The sequence below is a fragment of the Ciconia boyciana genome, chromosome 3 (assembly GCF_034638445.1).
Source record: "Ciconia boyciana chromosome 3, ASM3463844v1, whole genome shotgun sequence".
In the NCBI taxonomy this organism is placed as follows: domain Eukaryota; kingdom Metazoa; phylum Chordata; class Aves; order Ciconiiformes; family Ciconiidae; genus Ciconia; species Ciconia boyciana.
This window is the reverse complement of record NC_132936.1, coordinates 87,042,879-87,057,219: the sequence shown is the minus strand read 5'-3', so window position 1 is coordinate 87,057,219 and position 14,341 is coordinate 87,042,879. Positions and strand designations below refer to the sequence as shown.

Here is a 14,341-nt window from a genome sequence, read left to right as displayed (position 1 = left end):
AATAACGTTACTCAGAGTTTGTGCGCTTTAAATAAAACTGGCACCCCATTTACATATCCAACTACAAATAAAATCCTGTTTGTACTGAGGGTCTCTCAAAGACCTGCCTAGCAGTAAATACTTTTGCTCCTAACATACGACACTATCAGGACAGCCATAAAGTGAAAACACTGCTCTCTTCGCAGGTCTATGACGTACCTTTTACTGTGGAGCTGAATTCTTGTCCAGTAAAGAGGCTTCATTGGCCGAGAGGGCTCTATAACATGTTTCCTGCTCCCTTTCTCCTGATTCATCCCCATTGCAAATAAACCGGATGGTAACGGAGGAGGAAGAAACCCACCGACCTGTGGGACTGTTGGGTAGGTGCTGCCCTGGGCTGGCGCTGGAAGGGGTGGCGCTTCTCCAGGCAAAGGTGGTGGGGCTGGAGGTGGCATCCCCAACCCAGGCAAAGGAGGGGGTGGAGGGACACCAGCACCAGGCAAAGGTGGTGGAGGCGGTGGAGGGGGGACACCAGCACCGGGCAAAGGCGGTGGAGGCGGTGGAGGGGGGACACCTGCACCGGGCAAAGGCGGTGGAGGCGGTGGAGGGGGGACACCTGCACCGGGCAAAGGCGGTGGAGGCGGGACACCTGCACCGGGCAAAGGCGGTGGAGGCGGTGGTGGTGGAGGGACACCAGCACCAGGCAAAGGGGGGGGAGGCGGGGGGGGGGGGGACACCAGCACCAGGAAGAGGCGGTGGAGGCGGAGGAGGAGGGGGGCGGGATGCCCCTCCGGGCAGAGGCGGGGGAGGTGGTGGTAGTCCTGCTCCAGGCAGAGGTGGTGCTGGGGGTGGGATTCCCAGGCCAGGCAGAGGAGGAGGTGGGGGAGGGACACCACTCCCAGGTAAAGGTGGTGGTGGTGGTGGTGGAGGGGGAGGCGGGATGCCCCAACCGGGCAAAGGGGGTGGGACTCCTGCTCCGGGCAAAGGTGGCGGTAGAGGTGGTAGTGGGACTCCAGCACATGGGAGAGGAGGGGCTGGAGGCAGCATCGGTATGTCTCCACTTGGCAAAGGTGGAGGAGGAGGAGGGGGTGGTGGCACGCCCGGCAAAGTGTGGTCCAGGTGTGGCACTGCTGAGCCAGCAGAAGAAAGGAGTCCTGACCCGGGCAGGGGTGGTGGGGGTGGTACTCCTGCCATGGGCTTGGGAGTGGCAAGGGAAGGACCATGTGCTCCGGGCAGGGGAGCAGCCGGTTCGGTGGCTGGCAATGATGGGGGAATGCTACATGTGGGCTCCGGGGGCAAAGAAGGAGGATGTTCACTACAGATCACATCTACAGTACTTAGAGGCTGATGGGAAGCTGGCATTTCAGTCTCTCCTTCAAATGCAAGGGAGAAATTAACTTTGGGTCCTGGAAGAGGTGACTGCAGCGTACTCTGTACTGATTGACTTGCATCCAGCGGCACCGAGATTAGCTTCGGGGACAGAATTAAGGAGATTTCAGAACAAAATGTGGGCTGTAGTTCTAGAGCTGGCAATTTCTCAGTTGGCCCTTCACTTTTGCCCCCTTCTAAGTGCGGTGGTGGGGGTGGTTGCGGCAGTGCAGTGGCTGAAGGCATTGTGTGTGTTAAATAATCCTCCGTTGGTGATGTTTGTACAGATCTTGCTTGTGACACAGTCCTGGGTATGGTCTCCTCTCCGTTTGTTTGAAGAGTCACACTGCTGAGTTCCCCACAGACTGCATGCATGTGCTCATTTTCCTGCTCCCTCCCAGCAGTCTGTACCTCTGCAGCAGGGAACTGTTTCTCTAGTTCTGCAATTTTCGTCCTCAGATCCTCAATAGTTTGCTCAAGTTGTTGGATGACACTGGCACGTTCCTCAGATTTCACCTCAAAATCATCCTTTGAAAGAAAATAAATATATAATAAGCACAAAACAGATAACATTTATCACTATATAAAAAAATTAAATTTAGATCAAAGATATTGGTATTCCAGAAGTTCAGAAATAAGCCAGTTATGACAAGCCTTTAAAAACAGAGGTATCATTTTGGCTAGCTGCATCTCACAGTGGAAGAAGATAGTTTAGGAAAATGACTTGCTTCAGTATGAAACTACCTCCATCAGCATGAGCGTGTTTTAGACTGTCATTATATTTGGCAAAACCAAAAATCAGCAGCAACCCCTCCCTCCTCCCACACACCCTGACCAAGAAAACAACCAACCACTGAGCACAAGTACTGCAAGTGTTTGTGTACACATGGATATGCAGACATGGCGGTGGGAAGGGCACTGCATTACTTTAATTCTGTTAACTGAAAATATGTTAAGTGTTTCTTCAAAGGGATGCACTGTGCATAACAGACTCAACACACTACTGACTGCTGTGTTTCAATATACCTCTAAATGATACAATACAATTAGGAATGCAGAACATAACAAATGTGCACTTTTCAAAAACAGCTAATCTCAGAACAGAGTAATTATGCTTTTCTCCAACCAGCATGCTTGGGAAGGAAAGGAAGTAAGACAAAACTACGGGAGAACTTTCCTCCCACCCAAAATTTGAAACTCCTCTGCCAAGTGACAGACTGTGAGTGAGTAACGTTAGAAAAGCTTCCTGTCTGGAATGGTTAATTCTGTATTTGACAGTTTCCACATTTTTTTATATATTTCTCTGAAGCATCTGATCCTGCCTGCTGTAGACTGAGCTGAGGAACCATTAACCTTTAAATGGCCCAGTAATTCCTACGTTTTTAAATAAATACCCATAACAAACTGTACTAAATTTAATGGGTATGTGCTTTTATTAAAAGGCACCAAAAGAAGCAACCTAGTCCAAAAATAGCCATTTGTGCTTTTTCAGGAAATCTGAACAGGAGCTAGAACAGACAGGACTTTACAATACAGTCTTTTAATAAAGAACTTACTATTTTCTAGTTGCATGCATTTACTTTTTAGTACTTTTTTTTTTTTTCTTTAAATTTGTAATATTGGTCAGCACTTCAAGCATTTAGTTGAATTAAGTTTGTCATGCAACAGGTTTCCCAAGTGGTTACAGCAAAACAGTTACTTAGTGCCTTTTTGTTCCCTTTCATGAAATCATAAACTTCATGGATGAGACTGTAGGCTTACTTCATAGGAAATCTTTCAAATATTCAGATTTTACAGGTCTTGTAAAGAAGCCTACAAATAAACATACAATACCTGATATACCAATTGCCTTGATTTGTTTCAGGAAGATGATGTTTTTCATCTCATCCTTTGACACATGAAACATTTAAAAGTCATTTTTCTTTCTGGAAAATGAAGTTGTAACTTCCAGCTGGGGACTATTAATAAAATATATGTTCATTAATACTTAAAAAATTGTTTCTGCACAGAATTGGTTTTCAAACATAAAATTTCAATTTTGTGTTTATCTTAGAGTTTCCCAGCTGTCCTAAAGCAATCCCAGAAGTAAACCAGCAACTACTACATTTAAACCGAATATTGTTTGATTTTGAAGAATCTTTATCAAAACTTACAATCCCCTACACTGTTTGAACTTTCTGGAACAGCAGTTTAAACCAAAAGTTATGGATTACAACTAGGTCTCCCTACCAAACTTTGAAGAGAAACGTAAAACAGAGAAAGGAACATCAAAAAAGTTTTTCAATTAATAGTGAAGGAATGAACATAGCAGACATATTAACAAACAGCATAACAGGGAAAAAAGGCCAAAAAAGACATTTCCATTACAGACTCCTCATGGTGCTTCAATCCACTCAGTTTCCTTTAATAATGCAATACTTTGTAGCAGCAACAGTTTTGTTGAAGAACTTCATTATAAAGGAAAAAGAGAATATTCTATTACCCCTTTGTTTCATCTGCTCTTATCCCCCACCAGTCACCTGAAAATACAATAAGGCCTATCAATTCTTCAAAAGGCAACATTATCAAAGTAAATGTGTTCCTAGGATTATTAAGGCCACACACCAGTTTTCAGTTATTTGAGAACAAATCCACTTTCCCCAGACTGTAACTCTCCTAAGCTCCCATTTTACACTGTAAGAACACTCCACCAAGGGCTGTATGACAGATACAGCTTCCCAATTCTACCTGAATTGGAAAATTCATTCCTGCTACAAACAAACTGAAGCCAACAAGATTAGACACAATATTAAATGGTTCTGAAGAGATTTGCCTTAATGATGGCTGATCTCAGAACAGTTCACAGTTTTAAAAACTCATTTATTCAGGAGATTGGATTCAACTTTTCACAAGAAAAAAGACGTAAACCTTGAATCCTGAAATTCTACCTGAACTACAGGAAAAACCTAGAATTCACTGTTTTACAAGAGAATTTACCCTGCAGACCATGAAATTTCTTTCAAGAGAAGGAGTATTTTTTAAAGTTTAAAAAAAATGGGCAATCAAGCGAGATGATCAAGCAATTCAGACAAGAAAGAAAAATGTATTGATGAATTATAATGACTTTTTACCCCATGCCCTAAGAAACAATTTTTCTGCTGTCCTTGAGACATGGCATTTCAGACAACCTGGTGATTTACTATTGTGTTGTTACCTAAGAATCACCAATATATCCAAGTTTTCACAGAAACAGCATATTATGAACAAACAAGACTTTGCTGTGAATGCAGAGATATTTATCCAGAGGAAATTACATACTTTAAATTTATTTGGTTTAAAAAGCAAACAAACAAAAACCAAAACAAAGCCCCAGTATTTATATGCTTCAGTAATTATTTTAGATAGAGATATTTTTCATTTTGACTTTTAAGATGCCCTCAGACTAGTTTAATTAGATTTCTGCCTTTCCCCTAGCAAGAAGTTTAAAGTCTTCCTCTAGATCAGAAAGGGCTGTATCAAACAAACATAAGCCACAGCAAGTTTCCACTATCCTCAACAAGGAAGGAAATTTAATATATATAAGTCCAATCAGAAATGAAAATTAGACAGTTTTCCTAGAAGAATAAGCAAGGGAAGACTTAATTTTTCACACATGTAAAAGATGGTCAAAAGCTGTTGACAAGAACCAGAAGACCCAGATTAAAAAAAAATACACATAATGAAAAGAAAGTTCATTTTTAATCCAAAGGACAATTCCACAGCAGAAACCTACGGGGTTTAAAAGAGATATGAGGGAACTCTGTCTTGCCTAGAGTTCTTACCCAGGACCCAGGTACTGTGGAACAGTCTTCTTTCTGTAAAGAAAGAAAGAAAGGTGGAAGCTTAAGCCTTGCTTTATCCAGGTGACTTGAGCGTGAAAGATGCGAGTAGGAAAAAAATTCCAGAGGTGTATGGCTATAGAATGGTGCCCAACATTTCTCAAACAGGTTGTACATGTTCCGTGTGCAATGAGTTGGATGCTCAGTCTGGGACTGCTGGACTGACTGTGTTTGTGTTGCACGGACAGGCTTGTGTGTGTACAGTATCCAACTGATCTGGGAACATTGGCTTTAGTCTATAAAGGTTGTACATTTGGACCTGCACATGTACCAAAAGCCCATACATTACATCCAATTCATTCCAATCTTGTCATATTTTCCACATGTGCACATCAGATGTCCAGCATAAAGCTGGTCTATAGAGATAGAACACGCCCAGGATCTTCAAACATGCAAAAGCTCAGATTGCAGCTACCTTCTCTACTGAGTCTGATGTCCTAGTTTCTCAGATGAGTGACTGAAACCTACAGACCCTTCTATAAGTAAGTTTCCAGGCAGAAAAAAACCCCACACACCTGTGAAATTTAGCTCTAGTCTATATGTAAATATAGACACACATATATATGTGTCTATATTATATATTTATCTATATCTGTCTTTCTCAACTTGCATTTCACTTATATACTTTATGAACAGCCATAATGTGTCTTTTTGTTCTGAAAATAAACATAATGGCAGTTCTTAATGGTAATTTTGGAATATTTGAAAAATAAAGACACATTACAGTTTAGTTTCAGAAGTTAATGCCTTCCACTATTACAAGCCAACAAGTTGCATCAGCAGTCTGATAATTTTCAGCGATTTGTCACTTAGTGTCATGAAATTTCCTCTCTGGGTAGAATTCATATTTAGATGATAGGATTATAGTACTTTTTTTTTTTTTCCCAAACCATTAACCTTTTAGTTTGTCTACATCAGAATTCATGATTCAGAGTCTATGCTGCTACCTGATTGCAAGCACGCACAGGGAATAGAAGCGTACAGTTAAACAGGACTAAGATGGCAAAATAAAAGATCCCTCAGGTCTTCCAATAAGTCAACACCTGGTGGTACTAGCAGCGTCCAGTTACTTGGAAGGATGCTCTTTCCAACTCTGTTAATAAATGCCTCTTTTCTACGTGAAGTGAAAAATTTTTGAGCGCGCATGCTCACCGAATGGCACGAAGTAGTGCCACAGTAAGGATTTAATTCAGAGAAATGTGATCTCTATTCAGGTTTCTCTTTTTAAAGCTGTCTCATTTTCAAAGCTGCTTCTTACAACTGCAGATCAACCTTAAGAAAAAGAGACACAACATTTTAACAGGCACTTTCAGCATTACAGCGATTGTCAAATGAGAAGTACTGATGGACACTTGATTTGCATTCAAACAAAATGGCATCCATCTAATTAATTCTCACATTTTACTTAATCCTCAAAGCCCATTGCAGCATTTTAGTTTCACAGTAGTAGAAGTGGAGTCAAAAGCTGGCAAACTTGCCAATGGCATCAGGGAGAACTGCTGAAGGAGTAGAATTAGTATTGGATACTAGTTTCTTCCTCAGACTACAAGATCAAATCTTTTTTGAGAAGCTTTTATTATACTGAAGGTGCACATATGGGGACAAAGGAGATACGTTTTCACAACAGTTTAAGCTACGCTCCCTGTTTCTTCCTACAACCATAAGGAAACATGACGCACAGCTCCCCAATATAGCACTGAAGCCCTGGAATAGAAACGGTGTAATGCACTGCCCTGCCTGGAGTGATAAACTTTATTTGGTGGGCGTGAGCTAATCTCCCACGCAGTGACATGCTGCAACAGATGGATTACACCAGCCTGCACTGTGCTGGCACTGGGACTGTTTAGCTCTTTCTAAGCTAATGAGCTAGCACATGTCTAATCAACCAAGAGGTTTTGTCATAACCTATCACAGGTGACAAAAACCCCCCACATTACATGCAGAAATCAATTATTATTGCAATTCAAATAGTTCAAATAAAAAACCATAGGATCAGCAGGGAGCATGGACCTTTGAAGATGCATGCGTTATCAATGCCAACTTCTAAAGCTGGAAGTCAGAAGAAAACAGTTTTGTTCAGATTAAGTTTCTTGAAGCTTCTGTTCCTGAACAGTTTCAATTCCTTATCCCTGGGCTAAGTGCATTTCAGAGGATAAGATTCCAGTTCTTTACACCTCCCATTTTAGTAAATAATAAAAAACAAAAACCAAAACCCAACTTGAGATGCATCAAATATTGAAAGAGTTTTCTCTCTATAAGTTGTAAGACTCTTAACTGAGCTGAAATATAACCTTACGTTATATGCAAGTTCTGCTACAATAGGAACCTCAAAAGAATTTTTGTAGACTACAGACAAGATAAAATCTCACAGAACTACTGACCACCTTAGGAGCTACACAGCAGTCAAGTATAATAACTGTCATCTTACATAATATTACTTTTACCCTGCACAAATAGCATTTTTCAGCCTGACTGCCCAGAGTGTTTTAGACCTGCTTTATTTAAAAAAACCCAATCAAACAAAAACCCAACAACCCCGCCCCTTAAGTCTTGAAGGTTTCTCTCCTAGCATATATAAAATATCATTAACAGAGAAGCATGAAACAGTACAGCAGTAAACAATAAAGACTTCAAAAAAGGCTTACCCCACCATATAGCTTCATTTAGCCCAAAGACTGGTTTAATTGTTCTGTCACTCACTCAGTGTAAAACAAGTACGTAAATGAGAATGGGCATAGAAGGGGGGGAGGTTCAACTTTATTAATTTTAACATAACCTTATTTTGCCTATTTCTGCTGTCTTTTTAGGTGTTCTGCTGTTGATCTCAAAGAGACTGCTAGAGTAGAATTAGCTGCACTTGGGTCTTTCAGCAGATGAAGAAGTAACTAAAACCTAGCCACCTATGCCAGCAATCCAATAAGCAACAGGTACCTTAAGAGTCACAGATTTCCTTAAAAGTTGGGGTAAAAACTGTTCTGGATTTATTTTCTGCTCAATATTTAGGCTGTTTATTGAAATGACTACCACGTGATGAATCACTTCCTTTCTTCTATTGCCTGCATTTGTCCTAAAGTATTTTAACTATGTGTCTAAAAGATTTGAGTAATTTTCCTATGTATCCAGGCCAAGGCAACCATCCACCTCATTCCATTAAAACACAAAATAAAATCTGGCATACCTTCAACATTACTACATTGGCATACTAGAGAAAGGAGTTGAACTTTCTCACACCAGGCCTTTTCTTGATATTTGATTCAACTTGAGATTGACCGGCGACCTGGGAAGCAGTCACTGTGTAAACTACCTCATTCTATTATTATTTCTGTGTTTATATACAGAAACTATACTAGTTTTTATTCTAGAAATAACAGTAAGGATTCTATTGCCCAAAATGTGAACAGTAAGAATCTAAATTTGGAGGACTCAGAATGGCTTTAATTTCTTCTCCTGACGGTCCAGTACTGGAGATCAAAAAAGGTAATGATTTTCCAGGTGAACTTTGCCACATCCTGATAAGCAACTGTCCAGAGTATGATACTTCTACACAGTACTTGCCCTTTTTATCCAAGAGTTCAGCCAGACCACAAAATGGGAGGTTCACATGTTGCTTTTGTTTCAGGCTTCCAGCAGGGAATAAGAGCAAAAAATATCCACAGTAAGAATAAATCTTTGTAGAAAGGGATGAATAGTCTTCACTACCCTGAAATCTGAGCCTACTACTCATGACAGAAGAAGTTTGGAGAAATGGAATCACAGTCTTCACAAATGTATCCACGAACATGCTGAAGGCAGGGGGCTGGAGGTCAGTCAGCTTCTCTAACTCTTTGAAAGTATGAAGGTTATATTAAAAGCAAAGCTGTATCATTTTGGGTGAGAAAACATTAAATAAAATCAATCACAATCAAATTATCAAAGATGAGCTTTACATTTTGGGAGATTAAGTAAAAACTTTTTGGTATCATGGACATTAGAAAAAAACCATTTGTCTTCAGGAAAAGTTGAATATTGAAAACAAAGTAATTAAACATTCAGGAATATGCAAGTTAATTTTTAATGAGTAGGTTTGGCCTTTGAATATACCTATTGGCATATACTCTAAAGAACAAATAAAAATACAGAAAAGAAAAAAGTGATCTTGTTGGTTTTACTTATTCCAACTTAAAATGGAGAACCTGATGATAACTATCTTTTGATCTGATTGTAAGTAGAAGTTAAACTAGTTAGTCTGTTTTAAAGCATTTCTTATCTCTCTTCCACACACAGGGTCCTGTGGAAATTCTCAGGATCTACACCACTGTAAAGCAGCACCTGATCTTTAACGCTGAGAGAAATAAAAGAAAAAATTTAATCTTTAGAACATGGCTCACTTTTGACTGGATGAGGTCTCTCAAATACATTAAGCAAACTTGACAAACGAGATCAGTCTGTCCTGCTAGGAATGTTACAAGAAGAAATTTTCTTTCAGTGACCAGATATGGTTTGGAGACACATTTTATGAAACATGCATCTGTATGTGTGTTTATATATGCATATGCGCACACATACACACAAACTTATATATACACACCTTTTCATGCTGTCCTCTTGTATTTAATATGACTTCTTAATCTGTTCTCTTAAATTCAATTTCTCTGGAGTTCTCTTAAAAAAGTTTGGAAGGTAAGTAAATACTATAGTACCTAAAATATTCTATGTAATCCAAATACAGTATGGTACCATTGAATATACAAAAGCTCTTTGTTTTCACTTCCCTCCAAAAGGTGAGAGGAATTTCATACAGAAATAATCAAACTTCCAATTTAAAACCATATTTTGGGAGAAGGGGAGTATATAGCTTTTCATCTGAAATAGGATTTCAGTTTTAGAGAATTTAAGAAAAAATTTCGTATTTTAATAATTAATAAATACAGCTCTGCTATATATTTTGCTCTGATCAGGAATGCATAGATGGAATGAACACTCTCTCAATGCAAACATGAGTAAAAAGAGTGAGGAGTCAGAGGAGAAAATAGAAAATTTAAAAATTTAAAATTGCACTTTCATTAAGTGTATGCCTATCATGCATTTCTAGTCACTGCTCCCTCAGAGAAGTGACAGTGCTTTGCTAGTATTTTAGAAGCTCACTGTAAAAGGCAAGAGAAAGAACATACTAATGCTCAGAATCACACACAGACAGAAAAGAGGTAATTCTTCCTATCCAAGCCCTATCCCATACAAGAATTCATCTCTTGAGAAAGAAGAAAAAGTCTCTCACATTATAGCCAAGGATTTTAAGCACCACCAAGTAATTCTGGTTAAAATAAATAAGTTTCTCAGTTTTACTCTCATTTCTCCTCATTTTCCCATCAATGACAGAAGAAAAGGAAGTCTGCAAATCCTAAGTCAACTTCCATTGTATAGAATTTGCAAGCACACTGTTCAGGCATTATTATTACCTGAACCTTAAGGTTGGTGCGACTTTTCAAACAAGTTGCACCTAAAATGACAAAAAAGTCTGTCTGCTTGTGTTCAAGTATAAAGCATAGTCAAAATGGAAAATGCAGAATGCTTATTATAATTACTAGATGCAAAATTTAGATTATGCTCTGCCATATTCTCATAAAAGGCTGTGATGCAGAAGTCATGAAACCAGATGAATCACTGGAACTCCACCAGCAGTTTCTTAAGAATTTTAATCAATGCCTGTATGTACGCAGTATTTGAATTAGGAGTAACTCACAGGAAATACATGTGCTTTTAGAGCACACATTTTCATCTCCTTAAGCTGTTATCAAACCAACACATCAGAAATGTAGCAAGACTTACCATTTTACCACTGACTAGGCAAAGCAGGAAGTACATATTAGCACTACCACACAGCCATCCTCGGAGATGAGCAAATTCCTGAGAAAAACAACCAAACATCTAAGCTAGCCTTGCTTGAGGGAGGGTGCTGGTGGGGAAGGGATTGGACAGCATGACCTCCTAATGCCTATTCAGCCCTAAATTATGCTATGACTTATGTTATTTCAGAGCTATAATTGAGGTAGCATGCCATGTATCAAAGAGCAAAAACAGAATAAAGAGCCTTTCAAATTTAAATGAGCATATAAGTAAAACTTCATCTTGACATTAACATCAAGAACACAGATTAGAACAAAACAAATTTTAGTCTCACCATGGCCAGGAGGAACAGTGCAAAAATGTGCTATTGTCACTCCACTGAAAATTATACCAATGCATTTTTCCTTTTAAAGAAGCAAACACTGCCTTCAAGCAAAACAACGGAAGTCAATCCAAGTATTGTGAAGTCTGGATATAATACAAAATACTAACATTTGTTCTGAGAATTAACTGCTTTTATTTTTCTACCACACAGGCTTGACATATTATACTCCTTTGTTTATTTTTATTTAAATATGGAGTCTATGATTTATATTCTATGATGCACTTTTTTTTTTTTAAATCTCTCCCTCATCAGAACTAAATGAAAAAGATTCAGGATTATGGATGAAAAAATGAATTTCATATCCAACAGAAAATTGACCTCTTTATTTAAATGGTTGTAATTCAGCAGTAAAACTTTTAAACTACCACTACAAAGACAGTCATCCAGAAGTCTTGTAGACCAAATTAAATGTGTTCCCTTCACTGGTTTTTAAAAAAAAAAATTAACAGTGACAGAACAGAACTTTCTAAACATTTAATGTTTTGGGATTTTTGTTATTATTTTTAGGACACAGTTTTATTATCTTTGAGAGATGCTCCAATTACTAAACTTTGGTCAGATTAAACACAGTAAATGTGCGTACTTTTTACAGGCTAACTTATTAACCACCAGAAAGCCACCACTTTCTGACTAAAAGAAAAAATAAATTAATATTCTTCATGTAGGGTATCTGCAGGACCCCTCGGGAATGACTTAAAAGTGCCTTGCACAGTCCAGTCAAAAATACTTAACTGCCATCTTGTGGCCAAGTAGGCCGACTTCTTCATGATGTCTTTCAGGCTCTCTAGTTAAACACTTCTTCCCTCATTTTTAATATTTCTACTTGCGTTCTCATCCTTCCTTCACGGCCCAAGAAATCCCGATGTTATCAGAACACAGTGTTTTAATCACAAAGTTCAGCTACTAGTACTATAGAAAGAAGAACAGACTGGAACAGTCAATCTCTGTTTAAATGATATTAAGGTCTCAACTCAGAGAACCTCACTTCATATTTTAAAAAGTTTAATTAATTAATCTGCTACAGTTGTAAAACATGAAAAATCTATTAGTGCTTATTAGGCTTTCTAAAAACAAACCAAAAACAAACCTGAAAATTACAGCACGTTTAAACTGAAGAGTAAGTCCTAATATTAAGAATCAAAGACAGATTTCCATCAATAAAATTGGAAACTTCTGCATAAGAACTATATTTCATGGACATGAACATAAAAGACAAAGTATACCTGATCTGCACTTACGTTCTGGAGTGAAATTTGACAGAGGTTAGACTCCCCTTTACAGCCTGAGCAAAATGCTCTGCACTTCAGCAGTTCCTGTGACCCCAGCAGTAAAGCCTCCTGCCAGGTTTCTCTTGTTTCACACAAACTTTGTTTCCTTTCTGTGCATTTTTGTTAAAGCATAATTTATTCTCAAGGTTAGCAAGAAAACAGTATCTGCCTACATATGCTTCCTGATATTCACCCGCTTTAAGCTAAGAAGATATCCCAATTCTAACATTACACATTGGACCTACAGTTAGAACATAAGTTCCTGCACACCACATATTGCAAGCCTGGCTTTATTTTTTGCAAGATAAGAACAAAACAGGTTTATACCTCTGCATTTTTTTGGCTTTTTGTTTTCTGAGATTGGGGTATGCTGGCATGATGTTGCAGGAAGTTTACATTGATACAGTTCTCCTTAAAACAATATATCCAATTCTATTTGTCAGGACAGAGATCATCAGTTAGCTACAGTATTTACTTTGAAAAATGCAATAGGTACAGACTTCACTACCATTCGATTCATATGGAAAACTTCCAAAAAAGTTTGCTTCTTTCATACTCCTTTCTTTCCTCAATGAGACAACTGCATATAGTAGATCCTTGTGAATACGTCATACATTTTTGTTGTTTTTGTGGTTTTTTTTTTACCCAAATGTGTACCTTTCCCCCCCCTGCTGAAATCTAAGACTTTAGCAATCATACTTTTGTAGGAAAAGAATTGTCTTAGAAGAACTATTCATTGCCTCCCCAAGCCTTCTCTTCCCCCTTACAAAAAGTAACCCAGCAAGTAGTGAAGGGATAGAAGAGGAGTGGCACATGTTCCCAGGATCTCTGGGTCCTTCTGAATGAATATCTCAAGAAAGAACATGCAAAGTCAAGCAGTGTAAAAAGAGTCACAGCCACAGAATGGTTTGGGAGCTCATAAAGGAAGAGTTCCCAATTTTCCTCCGATTTTTGTTGAACACAATTGTTAACCAGTCTCATCTACAGTTTGCCTCTACTCTGATGAAAGCCATGTAATACCAAAATGGAACAGGTTTTAAAAATGTGCCTTTTTTATTTTATTCTTTTTGTATGTGTAGCAGAATCATTTCACCATTTCAGACAAATCTTACATTTACCTTCTTTATCTTACGTTCACCTGTAAAGAATCATCTTTCTGAAATTTCATTTAACAGAGTTTTGCATGTTTCCCAGACAAAGTCTAGCTGTGACATTTTATAATAATGAAAAGTAAATCCCAATCCCACCAATGATTTATGTTTTCTAAATAGACTGATTATGTATTCATCTTAAAGGATTTCACAACCTTTTTTCTTGTATTACTAAGTGTCAAAATTGGAACATTTGAAGCGTCACTAAGTTACTACCCTAAGGAGTTACAATAATTTGTAGTTAAAGACTGGAGAAGAAAAAAGGTCCCCGCTGAAAGGCTGAGAGAGGGGTTACCAGCAAAGTGTGGTAGTTAGGAATACCTTAAAGAGACACGCCAAGAGTCAGACTTATAATGTTTTCAAAGTGGAAAGTATATTCAACATGGCAAAATGTGTCCTGTAATTTAAGGTTTTTAAGGCCAGAATTGTTTCCCTATGATATTGTTGAAAAGTCCACCAATAGATCATGCAGCATAAATCTGTCTTCAGCACCTGCAAACTGCCAAATTT

The 14,341-nt window shown here is 38.5% G+C and overlaps 1 protein-coding gene and 1 long non-coding RNA gene across 2 annotated transcripts in view; one reads left to right on the top strand and one right to left on the bottom strand.

Annotated features, from left to right (window-relative positions):
• Nucleotides 1-9,777, top strand: part of LOC140649365 (uncharacterized) — a 75,970-nt gene extending 66,193 nt beyond the window's left edge. The window contains exons 2-5 of the long non-coding RNA XR_012041599.1: nucleotides 186-359; nucleotides 8,012-8,131; nucleotides 8,824-9,006; nucleotides 9,468-9,777. This is a non-coding gene — a long non-coding RNA (uncharacterized lncRNA). The remainder of the gene's footprint in view (nucleotides 1-185; nucleotides 360-8,011; nucleotides 8,132-8,823; nucleotides 9,007-9,467) is intronic.
• FMN2 (formin 2) overlaps nucleotides 1-14,341 on the bottom strand; it is a 164,348-nt gene that overhangs the window by 108,261 nt on the left and 41,746 nt on the right. Inside the window, 3 exon segments of the mRNA XM_072856452.1 lie at nucleotides 199-702; nucleotides 704-1,875; nucleotides 5,148-5,180. Coding sequence (XP_072712553.1) covers nucleotides 199-702; nucleotides 704-1,875; nucleotides 5,148-5,180 — 1,709 coding nt within the window.